Source organism: Crocodylus siamensis, chromosome 2 (assembly GCF_052110815.1).
Source record: "Crocodylus siamensis isolate JL-2025a chromosome 2, ASM5211081v1, whole genome shotgun sequence".
NCBI lineage: Eukaryota > Metazoa > Chordata > Crocodylia > Crocodylidae > Crocodylus > Crocodylus siamensis.
The window spans coordinates 250,545,739-250,568,716 of record NC_143396.1 but is presented as its reverse complement, the minus strand read 5'-3'; the positions used below and the strand labels follow the sequence as shown (position 1 = coordinate 250,568,716).

Here is a 22,978-nt window from a genome sequence, read left to right as displayed (position 1 = left end):
CAGAGCAGAGTTTATGGGGAGAAACAAAGGTGGCTTCCTGCCACACTCTGCCAGCAGGGGCTAAGCTGCCTTGGCTCAATGTGCTGCAGTCTCAGGAGCACATGTAAATGCTGCACTTGGGAGCAATAAACTCTGGCAATAACTGTGCTATTTATTGCTTCAAATTAATTTTACATGTAGATGAGTCCACTGAAGCCAATCCTATATGTTTATTGAAAATCATCACACATTCATGAACCAAGTTGTCTTCCCAGTACTGTCTTTGGCTATAATGACATAATTTTGAAGAATTGTGTAGTATGTAATTCCCTGCAGTCTAACTTGCAAGTACCTTTAGAACTCACCAGCCACATACCAACAAAGATAGCCATAGAAAAATTCAAATTCTCATCCTAAACTAACAGGTGTTTTGGAGAAACGTCTGCTTCTTAGACAATCTAATATAAAATAAATAATTTTTTCCCCTGCTAATTTGAGCAGTCCAATGGTTTGGCATTTTCAAAATTTCAATGGAAAACAATTTTTATGCATTTTGGTGAACATTTTAACTTTTTTTTTTATTAGTGTTAATATTCTCCAACCTTAATAAACATTTTGGTTTTGAACCTCACTTACTACATTATAAATAGCATCCTTAAATTATCAGGATGCTATCAGGTGGTTGATATAACTACATGATATCAGAAATTCCTAAATTCTACATTTGAGCCTAGTCCTAACTTATCATATATTATTAGGTATAGTGATAACTGCCCTAAGTAGCCCCATTTCAAGGTTATTAATAGCAATGTAGACACCCAAGTGCATCTTAATGAGAGGGAAAGCGTCCACTGGTTTGATGCCCATCTAAGGTCATCATTTCACTGAAGACAGAGAAAGACCTATACAGTGCACAAACTACAGGCCAATATGGCTGCTGTTTGTTTTAAAGGACTAGAACACCTCATCCTCCAGGACAGGACTGTCCAACTGGTGGCCCACAAATGGTAAACATATGGCCCATAGACTCCTACCCAACTGCCACTCTACCCATTATTTTTGTGGTGGCAACTGCTGGGGTCTCCAGGCTCCCACTCCCTCCTCTGGCTTCTGGTTTCTCTGTGGGATGGGGCAGTGCAGCGGGAAGAAGTCAGGCTTCCTATGCTGAGTGTGGTGGGGGCTAGGCATGCTGTGTACTCAGGAAAGGAAAAAGACAGGTTGACTGTAGGCTGCCTGTGCAACGTGTGCAGACAGAGGGAGCTGGAATGCCCATGTGATATATGTGACTGGGAGTCAAAGGCTGTGAGTGCAGCAGTGGGGGGCAGAGCTGAGTTGCCCAGGCTGGGACACGGGAAAGAGAAAGGAGAGAATTAGCAGGGGTCAGCCCCCAGAGTGGCAGATCCCTGGGTCTACAGCCAATGCTGTTTGTGGTCCCTAAATGCACAGAAATTGGACAGCCCAGATTCAGGACATATCACTAGGACATTCTTAAAGATGAACAGGCTGGATTTTATTGAGAATATAGGACTTGTGATCAAATTCTAGTGCTGGCTACTTGTAAAAAAGATGGCTTCAGAAAATACTTAAGACTATTGCCAAGCTTAACAGCAGCCCATCATCCCATTTGGTACATCAGTCTTGTTGTCAAAATGATGCAGTTAGTCCAGTGGCAATGCGTAGGGGTTGCATAGGGGTGCACATGCACCCCCTGAGAGTACTGGTGCATCCCCTGTCAGGCTGTGCTCTCTGTTTAGCTGGTGGGCAGGGGGGCAGGCAGGAGCACCAGTGCCCCCCTGTAAGCGCTGGCCAGAAAGCGGGACAGCCAGCAAAAGTGGCCAGGCAGCTTCCAGAAGTGGTCATGGGACTTCCAGAAGCAGTGCAGCTGCTTTTTGGTGAGTGAGATCAGCCGCAGGGGGGCTCCCCACCCCCCTATCGCTGACTGGTGTCAGGGGGGATATGTGCTCCCCCTAACTCAAGAGGCACTAGTCAGCCATGACTTAGTCTGAAGTCAAGTAGAAGGCAGCATAGTTTTGTACCTTACAGACTTATCATGGTGTGTGTGTACATATAGACACATTGTACAAATATATGAGTATAAATGTCTGTGTGTATAGTGGTTTGTAAATTCCCTCTGAGGATCAGGCCTGAGAGATTGGAGACAGGTGGTGTTCTGTTCTTGTTTTTCATAGATTTCATAGACATCAGCGCTGGAAGGGACCTCGGGAGATCACTGAGTCCAGCCCCCGATAGATTTTTGGTGTGCACTCATTCTGGTGTGCAGTTGTTGCTTGGTGTTGCCACGTATTTTCCATCAGGGCATCTGGTGGTTGGGAGGGTGGGCCACACACCAAACAAGGGAGGTGCCATGGCCTCTCAGCCTGGCCAGTTCTCCCCTGGCCATGCCCCTCCCCCCGCTCGCTCCCTGCCACCCCTCTTGCTACACCACTGAGTGGGGGAGTGATGGCAGTTAAGTCCACCATGAAATTTCTGGACCTGTAGGCAACCCTTCGGGATGGATGACATACCTTCACAGGCTGGACCTGGCCTCCAGGCTGGGGGTTGAGGACCCCTGGTCTATAGTCAAGATCTACATTACAACTGTATCTGCTTTGGTCCCACTGACTGGAACACACACCTTAAGGATCCCTATAATTACAATACAATCCCATAATTGTAGCTACTCAAATCAACACAGACCTCACTCTGATTTGCTACAATACCAACCCCAGGAGAAGGAAAACAGAATCCTTCTGATTGTCACCTACAGCATCTGGCACGATCACTTTAGACATACGATTAATGCCCTTCAACCTGTCCTGGAAAAGGATGTCCATCTTAAAGTAGTCATTGGGGACAAACCTGTCCTGGCTTACAGGCAGCCCCCTCCAACCTCAGAAGGTACATCTCAAGCAACAGACTTCCTAATTCTGTCTCACCAAGATGCCAGGCCTTGCAACAGAACCAAATGTTCTGTGTCCCAACATCGATACAGACCATATCATTTCTGGACAGAAAAATATTGATATGAGTTTCATTCACTTGCAACTTTACCGATGTCAGATATGCCACCACCTACTCACAGTGCCCCTCTGCTGGCTACATTGGGCGGATGGGACAATCCCTATGTGACATGAGCTATAGAAAGACATGCAGGCCCGTGGCAGAATATTTTAAACTCCCTGAACGCACCATTGATGACCTGAGGGTGGCTTCTTAGGAAGCAAAACTTTACAAACCTATTTGAATGGGAAATCAAATCCCATTACTTGGATTAGCTTCTGTGATTCCTTTGTTTCTATGGGGTAATTGCTTGTATGTTTGCCTCTCCCAGGACTGTTCCCTCCTCCCCTGTCTCCCTCTCCCTTGTGCCTACTATATTTACATTCATGGGTGACTGGTGCCACCTTAGTCAGGTGGAGCACGTGCCCCCCAGCAACCAGTCAGCAACCGGGGTAGGGTTGGGTCACCTACAGCCAATCTCGCTGACCGGGGGGAGGCCCCCTTCAGCCAGTCCTGTGGACTGGGGCGTGAGGAGTCCAGAAGTGGCCACAGTGCTACATCTGGTGCTCCCACTCTCTGGCCAGCGCTCGTAGGGAGGGCACCAGTGCTCCCGCCTGCCCCTCCCTGCCCATCACCTAAGCGAGGAACATAGCCAGTCAGGGGGTGCACCAGCACTGTCAGGGGGTGCACGTGCACCCCCATGTACTGCCTACTCATCACCACTGTTTACATTTGTCTCTCCTTCTTGCACACTGCTTTACGCATACCCTTTCACAGCATCTGATGAAGTGAGTTTCAGTTCACAAAAGCTTTTGCTTCTTTATATCTACTTTGCTTTGCCACATGTGCATGACAGGAAGTGTAACTGTGGGATCACACATTAGATTCCATTGCACCTTATTGCTGGTGTGGAAGGGGAGGGGCAATCCCAGGCTCACATGTCCCAGTTGAGGGGCTCACAGCCACAATGCATCTTATGCACCCTTGGGGCTGAAGGACTGCTACTGCAACAATCCCCCCTACCCCAGGGTTGCATGGAAACCCCCGGGGGCCAGAGGATAGCCACAAAATGATATCATGGCAGCTGCGATTCCTAGGACTCAGGAGTGCGGGAAACCCTCAGAGCCTGGGGATCATGACTCCTCCGATCCCTACAACTTGGGAGTGTGGGAAACCCCTGGACCCTGGGGACTGTGACTACTGTGATCGTTAGGGCTTGAGGGTTTTATGCTGGGCATGGTGCACCCCTGTGGCTGGGAGCCGTGTCAGCCCCGCAAGGGAGACCCTTCTGCATGTGTAGATTAAAGCTTGATAGCAACCATCTATAAAGTTAGTACACATTTTCAAGGTCTAACTTTATAGCTGGTTAGAGCTTTTTATTGTGTGATCTTTTTACTTATTTATCTCTGCACATATAACTGCTCTCCTGGTAACTGTACAATTAACCAGTTAATTGTGCAATACCTGTAACATGTAAAAGGAGGCTCAGTGCCAGAGTTTTACTAAGGTAGGTGGTATATCCTACAGAATTGCTTTTCCATGACAGGTAATTTTGGGTGCACACGGGAAATAAACACATGAAGATGACAAATCTCTAATAAGGCTCTGTGCTAGTACTCATATTATTGAACCTGCACATCAACAAACCTCCATTTACTCACAGAATTAATCTACCCAGACAACATCTGCTTCAGGAGCCAAGTCAGGTCATTCTCTGACCCAGATGCCATGTTAATTGCTGATATGATCAAGCTAGCTAAATACTGCAGCAGGAGGTGTATTCAACTGAGTTCAAACAAAAAAAGTGACAAGAACGTTGCATTTGCACAATGCTTCCATTACCCACAAACTAAATGTAATTCTAAATGGGCAGTCTCTGAAACATGAGCTGCATCCGGTTTACATTGGCGTGACCATAGATCTAACTTTGATCTTTCATGAACACTCAAATAAAAGAGTTTCTGAAGTTAGAATGTGTAATAATCCCAGTAAATTGCCTGGTCAGCCTGGGGAACATAACTCATGTGCTCCAATGTCCTTGGCTCATCATCTACTATTCAATGTCAGAATACTCTACACTAGTTTGCACTAGTTTGGTGCTGTTTATTACACATACTCCTTGCAATAACATTTAATCTATATGCCTCACCTCAGAAATGCTGTGTCCTACTTCACTACCATCATTGCTAGTGTTAAGCAATGTAGTGTCACTTCAGAACCTTTATGGCGTGACTCTCAAACTATTAGACAACTTCTGTGGTAATCCAGATTTACTATTCTAGGGGGATCCCTTCAATTTGCTTGTCATTGAGGCAAGCCCTGTACTCCAACAGGCTAGGTCAAAACAGCAGTTATGCCAACAGATGAAGCTCCCTATGCTACCTAATAATGCCCTCCTCACCATGTGTATCTTTTGTTACATCAAAGAAAAATACATTAAAGTGCATTAAGGCTAGTGTCAATCACTCAACATTTCAGAATCCCTGAATTTAGGTTGCTTGTCTAATGTGATTTGGTCATCAGGTGAATACATATATTACATACTAGCTTTAATTACATGATCATGTGCTACTTTATTTTCTGAAGGACTTTAATCTGGAGCAGAGGAAGACCTGACCACAAGCTTCCCTTCTACTTTCCTCCACAGTCAGCTCTGAAAAGGCCAAAATTCCCAACCAACTATGACTTGAAATCTGGCATTTTCAGATTTATTAATATTCTTGAGGAAGTTGAACAGAAAATCCTAAAAGCAACTCTGCTGCACCATGTGAAATACTATTTCAGTTTATTTGATGAATGTGTCTTTGAATGAAAATAAAGGGACTTGATTGTACAAAAGTGACAGATTTTTTAACTGAAAATTAGGCAGTGGAAAGAAATATATACGATCAAATTCAAACAGTAGAGCCATCTGATGAAATGATAGTAATGTAACACCCCTACATACTTCAGAACTGATTATTCCAATACATCCTTCTTGGGTCACTCAAGTTTCTATGATTTGCATTAATCCTCAGGCTAAAGAATACAGTTGTGAAAGAATTACAATAGCTAAGTTGGGAACACTATAGCTTCTAACTGTTATGCAAATTTTGGCTTCAGACACACATTTTCAAGTTATGCACCAGAAACTGAAATTTGGCTTTTGAGCCACAATATAAAAAGAACAAACACAGAGGCAGGGAACTTGCCTAACTTCATTCTGAGCCAACTTTCCTTGGCTTCTACAACTGAATTAGATCCTGATTTTTTTCATATCTTTTCTTTTTTAAAGGAGACTGAAATCAAGGTTTTGCTGACCCTGACTTTTCATAAAACTGACACGCTGAAATGCATGAGCAACCTTTGTCCTTCAAAAATTATTTTTAATTTGCTTTTGGAGGACTATGTTCTCTTCCTCCATAAAACTTCTTTTCTGCTGGGAACTGCTTTGTATTTCATCTATAGGGGAGCACAACCTACAATAGAGGCTTTTGGCAGAGAAAAAAGACTAACATCTTGAAACAGCAGCTACCACATGGCAATACTGCTCTCAGGGAAAGAGGCAGTACTCTGCACATGTTCAGTGCCAGTTAGGTTATAAAGCCTCCCATGAGAGGTGAATTAACTCCTCTCTCTTTTATTTCACATGAAGCCAACTGCCTTTGTCCTTCTTCCTTGTGGCCCTGTGATGTGCTGGAGGGGAAGCAAGGTCAAGGGGGTTGTACAAGCAAGTTTCTTCTTTCTCAGCTTCTCCTTGTCTGCAAAAGAGGGGTACTCAGTACTTCCCCTGCCCTTTTGTCAATGGGGTCATAGGTGGAAAAAAATCACCTTTATATAAGTATATGAACATATACCCACTCTCAAGTAGATAAACATACCTACATGGAATCACTGCACACTATGTGGTAGCATATGTGTTAACATGGGGCCATGTTACTTTTCCCCAAATTTCCTGTTCTTGAGTCAACTCATTATTTGAAACAACCAAGTTTCCTTTACAGTTGCAGAAGAAAACTTGAAAATAGGAACACGTGTTCCTTACACACTGTCCTTATGCCATTATTTTCCATATCCCCTCCTCTTGTCAGGAGCTCTTTGTATCTATCTTCTGTCTTTTGCTTTCCCCAGCCTGCAGTTCTCCTCGTGCCAGAATCCCCCATTCTCTCCTTTTTGCCAGGGTGCTGTCCCCCATTTATGTTTTACTTCTCCCTTTTCCCCCCATGACAGAACCTCTGTGTACACCTCCCATTATTCCCATCATTTTCATTTTTCGTTCTTGTGAGAAAGTCTTTTAGGATATCAACATCTTTGAAGTGTTGGGAGAATTGGCAGAGCTGAGATGAGGGGGTATGCTGTCATGCTAGAAGTTGTTAAAGGGTGATTCTTTGATCTGTGCTAGAGATGGATGGCCCTGGTACACAGATGGGCTCCACATGTTTGTCATTTCCCTTTTCTAGTTTTTCCAAAAGTCAACCAAAATAAAGACAGCTCTGTGCAGTGATATCTAGTATATTCTCTGAAATATTTAAATTGATGAGATGCTACCATTCAATTACATTACAGGTAACACAAAAGCGTATAAAGAAAGAAATGCTAAGGTTGAGTATCAGGTTTCTTTTTGTTTGGTCAAAAATAAACTTAAATGTATTTTTCTTTTAATGTTATCATTTCAAGCTGATCTTACTGTGTTTTTTAGGACTAACCAGTGGTTTTTGAAGACTTCGAAATGCCAGTTCTGTATCTCTTAAATACCGTGGCCACTTCACTTGCGCTCTGCCCCCCTGTACATCGCCCACACGGCAGAGTTCTAATCCGTGGGCAGCTCCAAATAGCTGATGTTCAAATAAAACCAACCTTCTACCATTTTCTTTCCTTTCTTACTTCCCAAGTTTGTGATTCTTTCCTCACTTTTTGCTTTCTGCCTTAAAAAAGATGCTATCCAAAATTAGCTATATTTTTTAAAGTCTCAGAACAATTCATATGATATCTCACAATTCTTTGAAAAATGACATAACCAATTTCCATCATCTGAGAAAGGAGACCTTGCTTCTTCATTGAAACACAAAAAAAGAGGTCTAGCCCTGGCACGATGCAAGGTAATGAAAGTAAAACTAGTTAATGTTATGTATAGACAAGCAGATCTAGAAGATCTTTGTGATCCCACCCAACCTTTTGATACTATGACTACAGTTTACTTGCAAAGGTTTTTTAACTATATTAGCTGTACGTTTTCCTCAAATAACTTGTTGGACTCATGGTAACTAGTCTGATTATAGTGGGTCAGAGGAAAAAAGCAGCACTATTTTAAAAATTCTTAAATATGTTACACATGCAGTATACATGAGTCTGTTACTGAGATTTTACTGATGTTCTAGTATTAGCTTGAGAAGATCTGCAAAATATACTCATTGTTTTAGTCTCTTCAAAGCATTAGTGCTTTTCAAATTCAAAGAATTGCTTCAAATCCCCAAACATTTCAAGTTAATGCATATGCATATTTCTTTTTTGTATGTGTAACTGTGCTTGTCTCCACGGTTTGGTCACTTCCTGAGAATGTTTGATGCCAGGGCTGACACAGGCCAACATAAACTGGAAGCTTTTAAAGAACAAGGGGGTTATGAGAGCGACAAGAGGGGAAGACTCTTAGAGAATGTTTTCAAAATGCTTTTCTTGGTGTGCATTTTTTATATTTGGCCACGGGAATGAAACAGACTAAGAGGGGAGAGAGGGTTATAAATGACTCAAAATCTTAACATTTTTGCTAAGCTTTCAAGTGAAATTTTACATTGTGCCAAGGTTGTAATTTTCCTTTTTCCCCCCTCCTGTATAGCTCTTCCTCACCTTACCACATAAAAATGAGAGGCAAAAAAAGTTAATGTCATACTCCCAACTCACCTCCCGATGAACCTGCGTTCCACGTGTTAACAGAAAACTTCATATGTGGGATTACTATCAACTACACCAGACTGTACACTGGGAAAACTAGACGCACCCTCCAGCAAAAAATTATAGAACATTAAAGTACTAGTATCAGTTATTAGGCATATTAAATCTTGTTTTGTTGGCAGCACACAGTAGGATTTAGTTAGTGTTTAATTATTTCAGTTTGCATCTTCTCTCAACAATAGGAAATATAAGGAAGCATTGAAAATCAGCAGAGACTTAGGCATACTTTTATTAGAGAAGAGGATGTCATTATTATGCCGGCTGAGCCTTGGAATGTAGTGTTACTGGTTTGTGACCCAAAAAGAAAAAAAAAAGAGAGATCACGTACTGAACATGACTCTGACTGCTATAAGTTTTAAAAGCTCTTCCTTAGAGTAGTTTTTCAGGCCTAGTTTAATACATCTGGCTAGTCACCACAGTGTGGGTTCTTTTATTTCCCAATGAGAAACAGAGGTGAAAATGCAGAAATTTTTGATTTAACATCCTGGAATAAACTTAAGCTCTTTTTATTCTTTATTATTATTTTGACTTTTGCAAAAGTGTTACTGTAATCTTAGAAGCTGTTTTACAAGCTGTTCTGGATGACACATATGTATGCACCGGGGACCCAGCTCTAAATGTACTAGAAAAAACAATGCTTTGAGACATAAAGGTATAAAGAAAATTACACAGCCTTTTACTCTAACCCTATAAAAGGCTCTATAACCTAGTTACTAATGACACCAAAAACTCTCAGACAAGATGATGATATTTTTATTCAAGTATACATTTTGAATATATAATGAACAGTCCTTGCAAAGGTGTATAAACAAATTTCCACTAAATCATTGCCAGTCGAAATTAAAGGCCAGAAGTTAACTATAATACTGACATTTGCAAGTAAGCATGATTCACGTTAAAGAGAATTAAGTATTTGTATCAAGAGACCATGGCCTAATAATTGCTGCCGTGAAACTTTTTATGTTGGAAAGCAAAGTGTTGTCAGTGAGCTATATCTACAATAAAAGTTTATGTAAAGGTTACAAAGAGAAGTGAATTTATTTTCTGAGACTAAAATATGAAAAGTTTGAGCCTGAATTTTTGAAACACAATGACAAAAAAAATCTAGCTATTTGTACAATTTTGCAAATCACTTTTAATATAATAATTCTGACTTACTAATACATATCTAAAATTTTTTTATTAAGTGCTGGGCAAATTTGTAAAAAGCAATAGTGAGAGATTGCTTGGAGTTTCCATTAACTTATAATAAAGGGGGAGGTTTTTAAAAATGCCTCCAAGATATAAGTACTCAAGTCATTTCTGAAATGTTTCCCCTAAAATTTTTAATAAATATAAGGAGCATGGGCAGCATTAAGGACTAACAGAAATCTGTACATGTTGTCACCATCTTAACTGTATCATTGTCTGGAAGCATTGAAAACAATGTGCATTCTGTTGTTGCACGATATTTTTATTTGCAACTTACTGGTGCACTGTTTGCTTTAAGTGAAAAAAAAGTATTTGTGCTGGACTTGATTATTTCAACAGCTCACATACCTTGTAATAACTATATGCTGAACTTTTAGATTTCTACTTTTCTGCTTGTAATGACGCCAACATTTTTGCATCTAACTTGCTGTCATTGCCATAGCCAAATTAATGAGGAAATCAGGATGAAGAGAAAATAGTAACACAACTGCTCTCCATAAAACAACCTAACTCTTTCACCAGACCACACAGAGGTTCCTTTAGAGACTAAACAAATCCAGTGATCCATGGAGGTGTTTGTCATAGCCCTCAGAAACTAAGGAGAGAATGGCTGTCACCTCCATTATATAAAATATAAGAAAGTAAAACATGCATTATGTATCAATCTAGAAAAGAAAACATTGATCTAGAATTCAGCAGACTTTGCGTTTGTTAAATAAAGCTGATAAAGCTAAGTAAGTGCAAACAACCAAGCACAAAATATACTCATAGTCAGTTGGTTCTTTTTGTCCTTACATTTTGAAGTGAATGTGTTGCATGTTTAATGCAACACATGCATGTTTAATCAAGAATGTTTCAAGAGTATTACTGCCCAGAGAAAAAATAGCAATAAGCATCAGAACTATGAAAATGAAATAGCATTATTAGCCACAGAACTTTTCCTAGAACAAGATACCTTGTTCAAATAACATTCTTTGATTCATTGACAAAAGTCCTTAATCTTAAGGGATAGGACCTAGAAATACCAGTGTGAGCTTGGTGAGCAGAAAAGGAGGAAATCTAGAAAAAGAGTTTGTCAACTACATCTTTGGATTTAAGGCTTTGATTCATCAAGATACTAACATATGTTCCTAACACATACCTATCTAATAGGACTATTTCCTCCCTTACAGTTAGGATGCCACACAGAAAATTTCCCCTGTAAGTCATTGATTTACAACAGTATGAATTATTTTACCTGTAATAAACTCGCAGAGTCTGGATTTCTTCTTCTAGTTTTTGACACTGGTGAACAGCAGCCTCTCTCTCTTGCTGCAGAGTTGCCATCTTCACCTGAAAACAGATAATTGGTAATTATTCTAGAGAAGCCTACTGTAGTCTTTTCAACACAATACAGCAAACTTCGAGTGTGGATTTCAGCTGTACTGTATGTTGTATTATATATAAATTCTACTTTTTTGTAACATTGTTCATTTGGTCTTTCAGTAAGACTTTATTTATTCTAGTACTCTAATAGTGTGAAAATCCATCTTTCAGTGGATAATTTTCTAACTATGATCCCTCAAATTCTCTAAAAAACAGTTCTCACCATTCATTTTTTCTTCATTTTATTTTGCTGTTTGTCAACAAACACATTCACATGACATTCAAGGTGATTAACCTTGAACCAAAGTACCAATTTAGAGTGGTAAACATGGGCATTGACCATGCAGTGCTATGGCCTCAGAGGAGATTGGGAGAAATAAATGCTCACATAGGTTTAATGTGGTTCCACAGCTTAATCACCAAGAATTTTAAAAATCCAGTTCTAATAGTGATAGAGAACTCTCAGGAGTATCCAGTGTTCATACAATTTATTTAATAAATCACAGGATGATTAGCTGATTTAACCAGAAATCAGATTGAGCTTGCACTTCATATCCATATCATTTCAGATTTTTTTCTTCCATTGTACAGTGATCAGCTTTTGCAGGTCAATCAAATGCACAACGTACAGGACACAAAACCAAAAATACTTGTGCAGCTATCTAATGTATTATATATGAATTCTGCCACTAGTAGCACCTACCACATTTTTCATACTACAAAAAAGCTTCTCAGTGAATTCAAGACTTGATACATGAGAAGAATAAAACATACTATTTTAATACTTAGAAGGGCCCCTTTAGCTTTAAAGTAAATAGCAAAAGGTAATGCAGCATGACCCCTTAGGCTAGGGACAGAAGTTACACATAAACCGATTTAAGTGATCAGAAACTGGTTTAAACCTGTAACAAAATAGAAGTTCAGTGCACATAAATCAGTTTCAAAATGGCTGAAACTGGTTTAAGATAAACCTGGTTAAATGTAGTCAGACTTAACTGATTTGGGTCAAACCAGTTTATGAAACTTCTGTCCCAGACCCCTTCCTCACTCAAGTTACATCAGAGTACCCCACATGCTTTCCAGCCCTGGGCTTGGCTATGCTGTCTGCTCCAGCGGAAAAGTGTTGGGGGACAAGAAGAAGCGACTGCCCCCTACCCGCAACACACACCAGGCAAACCCCAGCTAGGGTCTCGGGCCAGGGAGGTGGGTTAAACCCACCTACCCCTGAGTACAGAGCTGCTCTCCTGCCAAACTTACTGAAACTTACTGCTGGCTGTGACTGTAGACTACAAATCCCAGAGGCACCTGGAAGCAGGAAGAGGAAGTGATCAGCAACCCTGGAGAGTCCTGCTGCTTTGATTCTGAACTGCAAATCCCAGAGACCTTGAGGGCAGCAGGAAGAGGAAGTGAACACACTGCCAATGCTGGCTATGTGCCAAAGAGCCATGCTTTAGCACCCCTCGACTGCAGGCATGTGGCTGCATTTCCTGAATCAAAAGTAAATGTGTGTCCAGTTGTTTCTCAATTTAATTTCTGCAGTTTAGACTAGCCTGAAAAGACTGACTCAATTCAGCCTCTCACTGTTTGACTGTTTTTACTTAGCCTTATAGACTAAATTGCTTAACTTCAGAATAATGTGGCTAACTACTTCTCCCTGAAATAAATGGTGTTAATCTCTCAATGACAATAGTTCATAGCTAAAAGGCAATGTACTTGGAACTGGAAATCCGTAACTCCTAGCAATAAGAGGTTAAAATATTCTGCAAGCAAGCCATTTAGGTCCTGAGCCTGGTGCTGCGTATAGCCTTGCAAACAGAATTCACAGAACATAAGAATGTTAGCCAAACCAGGCTATTTTCTATAATTATATTGTACTATAGGTGAAACAACATTCTTAAAAATTGGAAAAACATGCTTGAATCAAAGTAGGTGGTTTGTTCTACAGGCCAATAATTAACATCCTTGCCAATTTTCAGTGTACTGTGAAGTGCAATTGAAATGGTAGACTGGAAGGAAATGTTTGAGGCAGACACACCTACTCTCAGAGAGATTAACGGCTAGTCTCTTTAAAGAAGTAGCACAAAAATACCCCTAGCATTCAACTCGCATTTTTCAGGATAAAGGTCAGAAGACATTGAGGCATGAGACTCTTACTTATGCCAGTTTGTACTGGAATAACTCCACTGATTTCCCTGGGGCTTTACCTGTGTTACTCTACAGAAAATGAGAGGAGAATCAGGCTTGTTAGATTCAATATAGTCAACCACAACAAAAACAGAAAAATAATAAGCATGTTGCTAATCTCCTAGCTGAGCATGCATTTCATTTGGATAGACATTGGGCAACAGGGAGAAAGTAAGAAAAAATACCAGACTGGGATTATCTGTGTAGTATGTCACCATCAATGTCAGAAGCGCTAGATAAGAAACCTGAGGTAGTTCAAAAAAACTGAAAGACTTTTAATATATAGTAAATAATTTTATAACATTTTCTATTGAGTTGTGAACAAATCCCCAGAGAACTCATGACTAACAATAACTACAGCTATTGGGGATTTTTTTTACAAGATTTTGTTTTCATTGGCAAATGCTGGTTTGTGGGGAACAAAACTTTTTACAATAATACCAATTTTGATTAATCAGCGGAGGTGGCTCTCAGGTGTGTGAGGGAGAGACTCTAAGAGTCTCATTTCTGTTTCAAGAATTAATACAAATGTTGACATTTCAAAGTTTTTCACAAAACAGTACATTTCTATTCCAAGCAGCTCCAAAAAACAATGGAAAAGGCAGTTTACATTGTAATAGAACAGCTGCTCTTAAAAATCTCAATTTAACTTAATCCTCACATGCTGGGATTAAAGTAGTTACAACTTCAATAAGAAAATTTAGATAGTGACCTTTCTGTTGTTACGTTTGTTTCAAGATATTTAAGAACATACTGCTGCATGTCTTTCTAATCCTACAGGTTAGAAAAATACAAGAGTTAAACAAAGGAATATAAAGAGTAAACAAGCATTTATCCTTTACTAATTACTATGAGGCCCATCCTGATCACTCTCAACTGCAATCAAAGTCAATGGAAGGTAAAAATATATAGCACCTTGCAAGTTTGGGCTCGAGAACGTAATATATGACTTTCCATATTGTTTGATTGCTATTTTTAAGAACTAAGGAGGGGGGAACCATTCCATGAGCTAGTATAGTACAGAAATAGTACTGATGGTTGGGCAACAGAGGTGTGTGCTGAACTTCAGCATCCCGGGCTGAGGGAGGTGGGGGATTATCCCAAACACCAGAGAGCAGAGGAAGTGGGGGAATAGAGAGGGGAGTCTTACCTGCCCCTACACTCTGTACTCTGGTAGTAACTACTACGGATGCAGTTCTTACTGTAACAGCATGGGCTTGGGCTGTTGCAGCTTGGGGACAGACTCATCACAAACCAGCTGCAGCAGCACCATGGTGTAGGCTCCCTGAATGCTGCTGTGGTGACTCGTTCACTCCCTCTCCTCCAATATACTGCTGAACACAAGACTGTGGCTTTTTATGTCCACATGGTGCAGAGCTGTACCTCCTGTGCCAAAGACTCCCAGGGTGGCAGAGGAATGCCATTCTGGTGCTTCCTCTAAGTTAGTGCCCAGAGCTGATGCTCTGCTTGCCCATTCCAGTTATACTACTGTTTGGAAACCTGCATCCAGAAAATTCCACAAGTGTCCGTGACAAAGCTACCCAGGTGTACTGCCAAGGGATGTGGCCTACACAGGGACACAGGATGGATTCAGAGAGTGCCTTTTTTGACCTTACACTGTAAGCTGAATAAATGTTAATCGGCTTAGTGTTGTTCGGCTTAATGAAGCAGTCACACAGAAGAATGAAAAACCTGCTCTGACTGTCCTTCATTTGCACAGCTGGGGCTTACCACTAGAGGCTTGGTGAGCAGGGGCAGTACTAGAGGCAGGATGCACTTGCTGCTCCCATAAGGCTGAGAGCAGGTCCACTACTGTCTCCATGGGCGACTGGTGCCTCCTGAGTCAGGGGGAGGGGCACGTGCCCCCCAGAGGCCAGTCAACAACTGGGGGAAGCTCCCTATGATCTCACGGACAGGGTGGGTCCCCCACAACCAATCATGCCAACCCAGAAGCCCAGAAGTCCTAGCAACACTTCTCCTGGCACCCCCACTCTCCAGCCGGTGCTCGCAGGGGGGGCACTGGTGCTGCCTGGCCCCCCCGCCCATCACCTAAGTGGGGAGTGCTCACTGTCAGGGGGTGCACCGGTGCTCTCAGAGGGTGCACATACACCCCCAAACACCCGCTATGTATTGCCACTGACTATGTCAATGGTAGTGAGACCAGAGACTCTCTGGGATTCTCTGATCTCACTGAAACTGACACAGCAGTTCTGCACCCCCAGAGGACAGCAAGTTGCTCAGCTCCCAGCATGTGTTGGGGGAAGTGGAAGGAGATTTTCTCCTCCAGGTTGCTGCTCTCTGGGAGACCCAGGCTCTGCTTCACCCAGGCAGGGTGTCCCTGGCTCCATGCATGGGTGGAAGGAATTTCCTCACCCACCTGCCACCCCTGTGCTTGCTGCAGCCCTGAAGTCAATTGCTCTGCCTCGTGGCAGCAGCAAGCCAATCCTTCCCCCAACATGTGCAGGGAGCTGGGGATTGTCTGCCCAACCACAGGCAACTTGGATCTCCTGGTCAGCAGCAAGCAGGCAGTGGGGGAATTCCCCGTGCTTGCTGATTTCTGACAGACTGGGGCTGTGCTGTGGGGGGATCCCTGGCTCTCTGGACTTGTGCAGGGAAGGACCAACTCACTGCTCCTACCCAGCAGAGTGAGAGACTCCAGGGATGCAGCAAGCATGGGAGAGGAGGAAAATCCCCTCCATCTATGCATGGAGCCAGGGATATTCTGCCTGGATTGAGCAGAGCCCAGGTCTCCCAGACAGCAGCAAGCTAGGGGGTGGGAATGCCCACCCCCTCTTGCAGGAAGCTGGGGACACCCTGCCCAGCCACAAGCAGCCTGGGTCTCCTGTTCAGCAGCAAGCAGGATGTGGGGATTTTCCCCCATGCTTGCTACTTCCTGGAAGACTGGGGCTGTACTGTGGCCAGGCAGAGGATCACTGGCTCCCTGCACTTGTGTGGGGAAGGATGGGGCCATATCCTTTTGCTCTTCCCAGCACAGGAGGTGAGCTCTGGAGAAAAAAGGATCAGGCCCCTCAGAGCTCAGTGCATGGCCAGATGGCAGCTCGCCTTCTGTGCTACTGCTGGCCTGGCTCTTGGCCCACAGGGTGCTGCCTGAGCTCCAAGGGGCCCAATCCTTTTTATCTCTGGAGCTTGCTCCCATGCCACCAGCAGCAGGAAGAGAGGTGGTCCAAGCAGCAGGAGGCACCACTGCCACTGGGTGCCTTGTAGGGCAAAGCATCATTGTAACTGGCCTTGCTGCGTCTTCGTGTCCCCACTAAATCTGAATCAGGAGTGGGTCACTGCATTCTGGGATATGGGAGGACTTCAATTTGGGTGTAATAGCTGTAGAAAGTGGTCACAGTAATAGAAAATGAAAAAAAATTAGGCAGATTGGAGATAATCCTGCCCTGGAGTGGTGTAACTTTAAAATGAATGAGTACTTTAAGCTACTTAAAGATGTTAATTTGCAACCTGTCCAGGGTTTAAGAGCTCCAGAAGCTGCCTAAAATTACTGTGTAACAAAGTTCCAATTCTCCTGGGTCACTGAGTCCATTCCCCTGGTTATGTAGGAACCACATTACACAAACCCTTTCAAAGACTAAACAAGCTCCACATTAAAAGCTAGGTAAGATTTTTTGCCCCTCTCCAAAGCACACCTTTCTGAGGCTTAGAAACTTTCTTCTAATTTCCAGCCTAAATTTATTCATGGACAATTTCATAGCACATTTGGTTTTGTGCCAACACTGACCTTTTTCCTAAATAGCTCTTCAGCCTCCCTGATGCATTCCCCTCTGAGGTATTCAGTTTTTGTTTTGCTAGGCTAACCAAGACAAGTTCTTTTAGTCTTCTTGTATAACACACCTTTCCATTACCTCAATCAACCTAACAGCCTTTTTCTGCACTTGTTTCAGTTGAATTCATTTTTCTTGAACATGGATGACCAGAATTGTACATAATATTCTAAATGAGGTTTTGGACATTGGGATTAATGATTTTCCTACCTCTATGGTAAATAATGTGTCTGCCATATATTAGAATCACACTTGCCTTTCTCTTAGCCATATCACATTGGCATCTCATAGTAATCGTTTGATCTAGTACATTTAGGTCCTTCTCCTCCTCAGTTGTTTCTAACTAATAAGCTTCAAATTTACATCAGAAGTTCCTACTATTACCCTCTAAAGGCACAGTATTGCCATTGGTACTATTGACTTTAATTCCATTTCTATTATCCACTCCTTAAGGTCACCTCGTTTTTGCTTTATGATATCCTTTTAATAATGCCCATTGTCATCTCCTCTTAACCAATTACTTAGTCACATTATGATTTGTGTACTAATCCCTGTCTTCTCCATTTTAACTAATCATTTCCATGTGGCACTGTGCTTTACTTAATTTCAGCTACGTTACGTCCATCACATTTCCCTTGTCTAAAACTCATTTACCAAAGAAAGATACCAAATTAGCCTACTTTGGGGGAACACAATGCATTTTATCCAAGTCTTTAATTATTCTTTCCTTTTCTTTTAAAAATGATTCTAAAACATGGAGAACGGTGAGATCAGTCTAACTAGCCTGTTGTTATCACAGCCATCTTTTTAAATTTTTTTAAACCCTGCAGGTCACATTAGGAAATTTGGTCATTACACCAGACGACAAAGCCAACATACTTAACGATTTCTTTGCCTCCATTTTCCTAAGCAAGGGCTGGAACAGTCACCCCCCCCGCCGCTGGGTCCCCCTCGGGCCCCAGGGGAGGCTCACCTAGGCCAAGGGTTAGTGAGGAACTAGTTAGGGAACTTCTGGAAGGACTGGACGTATTCAAGTCAGCCAGTCCGGACAATCTCCACCCTAGAGTACTGAGGGAATTGGCTGAGGTCACTGTGGGACCCCTGGCATGGCTTTACGAGCACTTGTGGTGCTCTGGTGTGGTGCCAGAGGACTGGAAGAGGGCCAATGTGGTTCCCATCTTCAAAAAGGGGAAGAAGGAGGACCTGGGAAACTATAGGCCACTTAGTCTTACTTCGATCCTGGGCAAGCTTTTTGAGAAAATTATTCTGGTGCATATCTACGTGGGGCCAGCAGGAGAGATTATGCTCAGGGGCAACCAACACAGGTTCATTAGTGGCAGGTCCTGTCGGACCAACCTGGTGGCCTTCTATGACCAGATCACCAAATCCTTAGATGCAGGGGTAGCAGTGGAATTTTGGAAGGCCTTCGACACTCTCTCACCCCGTTCTCATTAAGAAACTGGGGGGCTGTGGTGTCGACACCCACATAGTCAATTGGGTCACCAACTGGCTGGAGGGCCACACCCAGAGGGTGGTAGTGGATGGGTCATTTTCAACCTGGAGGGATGTGGGCAGTGGGGTCCCTCAGGGCTTGGTCCTCGGGCCCGCACTGTTCAACATCTTCATTAGTGACTTGGACAAGGGGGTAAAAAGCCCCCTGTTCAAATTTGCTGATGACACTAAGATGTGGGCATGCTAGAAGGGAGCAATAGGCTGCAATCGGACCTAGACAGCTTACAAGGGTGGGCGGATGAGAATAGGATGGGATTCAACACCGACAAGTGCAAAGAGATGCACCTGGGGAGGAACAACAGGCACCATACCTACAGGTATGGGGAACTCCCTTCTTGTCAGTAGAGAGGCAAAAAAGGATCTTGGAGTCATCATTGACTCCAAGATGAACATGGGCTGGCAGTGTGGGGAGGCAGTCAGGAAGGCCAACCGTACCTTGTTATGCATCCACAGATGCATCTCAAGCAGGTACAAGGAGGTGATACTCCTCCTCTATGCGGCACTGATCAGGCCGCAGTTGGAATACTGCATCCAGTTCTGGGCGCCGCACTTCAAGAGGGATGTCGACAGCATGGAGAGGGTCCAGGAGGGCTACTCACATGATCAGGTGGCAGCAGGGCAGGCCCTACGAGGACAGGCTATGGGACCTGAACCTGTTTAGCCTCCACAAGAGAAGGCTGAGGGGGGATCTAGTGGCCTGTTATAAACTAGTCAGAGGGGACCAGCAGGCACTGGGGAAGTCCCTGTTCCCCCAAGCATTGCCAGGAGTGACCAGGAATAACGGTCACAAGCTGGCAGAGGGTAGATTTAGGCTAGATATCAGGAGGCGCTACTTCATGGTCAGGGTGGCTAGGATCTGGAACCAACTTCCAAGAGGAATGGTACTGGCTCCTACCCTGGGGGTCTTTAAGAGGAGGCTAGATGTACACCTTGCTGGGGTCGTTTGACCCCAGTACTCTTTCCTGCCATGGCAGGGTGTCCGACTAGATGATCTACTAAGGTCCCTTCCGACCCTAGAAACTATGAAATCTCCTTCCTAAAGTACTGCAAGTACTGCTCTCTTAGAAGCTTTCCCTTAATGTATAGGTTTGTTTGTTTTATTTTGTTTTAACATATGATGATTTATTTATAGGTTCAGTCATTTATACTCTGTATAGTTGAAGAGTGAGAAAAGATGAGGATAAACTACTTCTCCTCACCCCCTTTTTTTCTAGGTTCTGCAGGCTGAAATGGAAAAGGACTAGAAATGCCGACCAAGATTACCTGGATGAGAGATCATTTCTGTTGGTATAAGCATGCTAGATCCACAGCCAGTGCCTGGGGACCCTGTCTATGGGGGCAACAGCAAATGGGATAGTGTGTAAAAGAGCTCAGTCACAATGAACTCACACTGCATTGGTACAAGGTCTGGTAAGGTCCCTAAGGTAGTGGTGGGAATCAGAGTTGCCTGACTGAAGCTCCATGTGGGACTGGTGCCAGAGTTCTCCTGTGAACCAGGGAGTAGTTATCCGACCATTCCTCACTTCCTGTGCTGAGCAGAGCTAGGATGCAGGATCGATTCACCCCTTGGGGGCATGCCCAGATTGTGTGGTACGCAGCACTGCAAACATGTTTGCAGCACCATGTACGGCACAGTTTCGTGTTCTCCGTGTTGCAAGGGCACACTGCCCGGGCATGCGCTGCTACGTTTTTTTTTTCTGTGGGTTTTTTTTGACCCCTGGATATCCAGGGGTCAAAAAAATAAAAAGGCGGAAAAAAAAAATTGGAGCAGCACATTCTCGGGCAGCATACACAGGTGAAAAGCGGAGCCAGGCCATCTGGAGCTGCACTGCGGCTGCCAGCCAAACTCTGCCCTACAGGATCACCACTGCTGCAGCCCTGGAAGGCCCCCAGGACCCCAGGTAAGGCTGCTTGGGCCAGCACAGTGCTGGCCCCAGTCTCTCTTACCACCCGCAGGGTATCTTGTCAGGCGCCAAAGCACACATGGCATGGGTGTTCCTCAGACACAAGTACCACCAGTGCAAGGTGCACCGTCGCTACTTGTCCCTGGGGAACGAAACAGTCACACACACCTGGATGTGTCCTGTATGTCCACAAACTTCCTGACTTAAATAATTTGAGCATTTTTGTTTTAAACATGATGGAAGGTTGATGGTATGTTCCAGAAATTCCAGCATCTGATGCAGTGAGCTTGGGCTCACAAAAGCTCATGTTGTATATTTCTGAATTAATTAGTTTTTAACCCTGCCTTTTGCTTACCTTTAGACTAACATGGCTAACTACCTTTCCCAGAAACATAGGCCATTGGCACATGAACAGGTTACTCTGTGGCAAGTCAAACTGTTCCAAATTTTTAAAAAACAGCTAACAACATATAACACAGCCCCTAAAAATGATGTAGCCTTTCCTGCAACATGGCAAATTTATCCTTGGGTAAACTTGGTTTAAGGGCTGATTTTTCTTCTAACTTTTCATAGAAGCATCCAAGGGATTCAGGTAAATTAATCCAAATAACTAAAATGGGAGTCACAGAGTCAGCAAGGAATTCTGCTTTTATATTTCAGAGGATGATTTCTGACTATTTTAAAAATGATCAGTGTGTTAAAATGAAAATTTGGAATAAAATTATTTTCCTTTATCTGTAATATCTATGGCATATTACACAGCCATTCCACATGCTAAAACACCTTTTAACATCAGTAAAAGCTTCTCATGGGGAATAAGGCTTCAGTGCTGTAAAGTACTTAGATGCATGCATAACTTTAAGCTCTTCATCGTCTCACTGAGTTTAATGGGATTACTCACATATTTAACCTTACACTTATACTTAAGTACCTTGCTGATTTGGGGCCTACCAGCAGAATGTACAACAGATATCCCAACTGGAGAGGACAACTGTGACCTTGTATTGCATATTCTGAAATCTTTTCTGACAACTGCTCAGAAAGTAGTGTAGCCAGTTCTCAAATGATTGCTTGGAATGAATCTGGAGCAAACTTGGAATTTTTACTTCACAGAAAATATTGACATTTTTCCTCATTCTAAACTAGAATGAAACATTTTTAGGTATTTCCCATAAAATAAACTGTGAAATATTTCCATTTTGAAAAATTAACTTCTGAAATTTAGTTTAAGATGGTTTTGAAATTTATTTCATGCATTTTCTTTTCCTTTTAGAATATTTTTATAACATTTTCTAAGTCAGTAATAGGGCATACTATGACAACACATACTTTCAAGTCATATTAAGACATCATTAAGTCATAATACTTTAAATATTCTGTTAATTTGTTTTATATTAATTTATTTTTAAAATACTTAAGAGCAGACATTACATAGCACAGACTGAAATATATTACCTTATTTTCTAGATGAAACCATTCATTGTATCTACAGTTTAACTGCAATACAAAGAAGTGACTTCTTGATCTAGAAAACAAGACAACCATTTATTATTAGTCTAATTAGAGAATCAGAGGTTTTCAATATCCCGGGGAAAAAATTCTAGGCTAGCACAAAGATACTGAAAACACCTGGTATTCTAATTAATATACTGACTGCTAATCTTATTTTTTAGATCAAATTGACAATGTGTCTAACAGTTCCATTACAACACAAACAGAAGATATGCTAATCTAGAAAATAAGATAAAATGTGTCAATATATAGTTAGTAGCAACCACCCTTAATAATTTTAAAAGAAAAGCTACAACTATAATAAATATGTATCACATCATAATATACAAGGTCATTTGTTCTAATAGACTGAAGTCAGCAACAAGGCAGGGCAGGGTAGCAGAACCTTAGGGCATTTATACACGTTCCGGGGCGGGGGGAGAGGGGGCTTTAATTAGAGCGGCTCCAAGACACTGATATACATGATTTTGGAGTCTGCTGGAGCACAGTAATTACCATGCTCTGACATACTGTAATTACAGCGTGTTGGAGCAGCTTCCCTGCATGTGCATAGGCCCCCTTAAAAACTAAATGGTTTAGAGGCATAAGCTTACGTAGGCAACAGTCTAATTCTTC

General features: G+C 42.5%; 1 protein-coding gene across 6 annotated transcripts in view; it reads right to left on the bottom strand.

Moving 5' to 3' along the window:
- The window catches only part of MIPOL1 (mirror-image polydactyly 1), a 346,213-nt gene that overhangs the window by 79,072 nt on the left and 244,163 nt on the right, over positions 1-22,978 (bottom strand). For all 6 annotated transcript variants that reach the window (XM_090033637.1, XM_090033631.1, XM_090033632.1 and 3 more), the window contains one exon: positions 11,336-11,430. In XM_090033637.1, the coding sequence (XP_089889763.1) occupies positions 11,336-11,430 (95 nt within the window). The remainder of the gene's footprint in view (positions 1-11,335; positions 11,431-22,978) is intronic.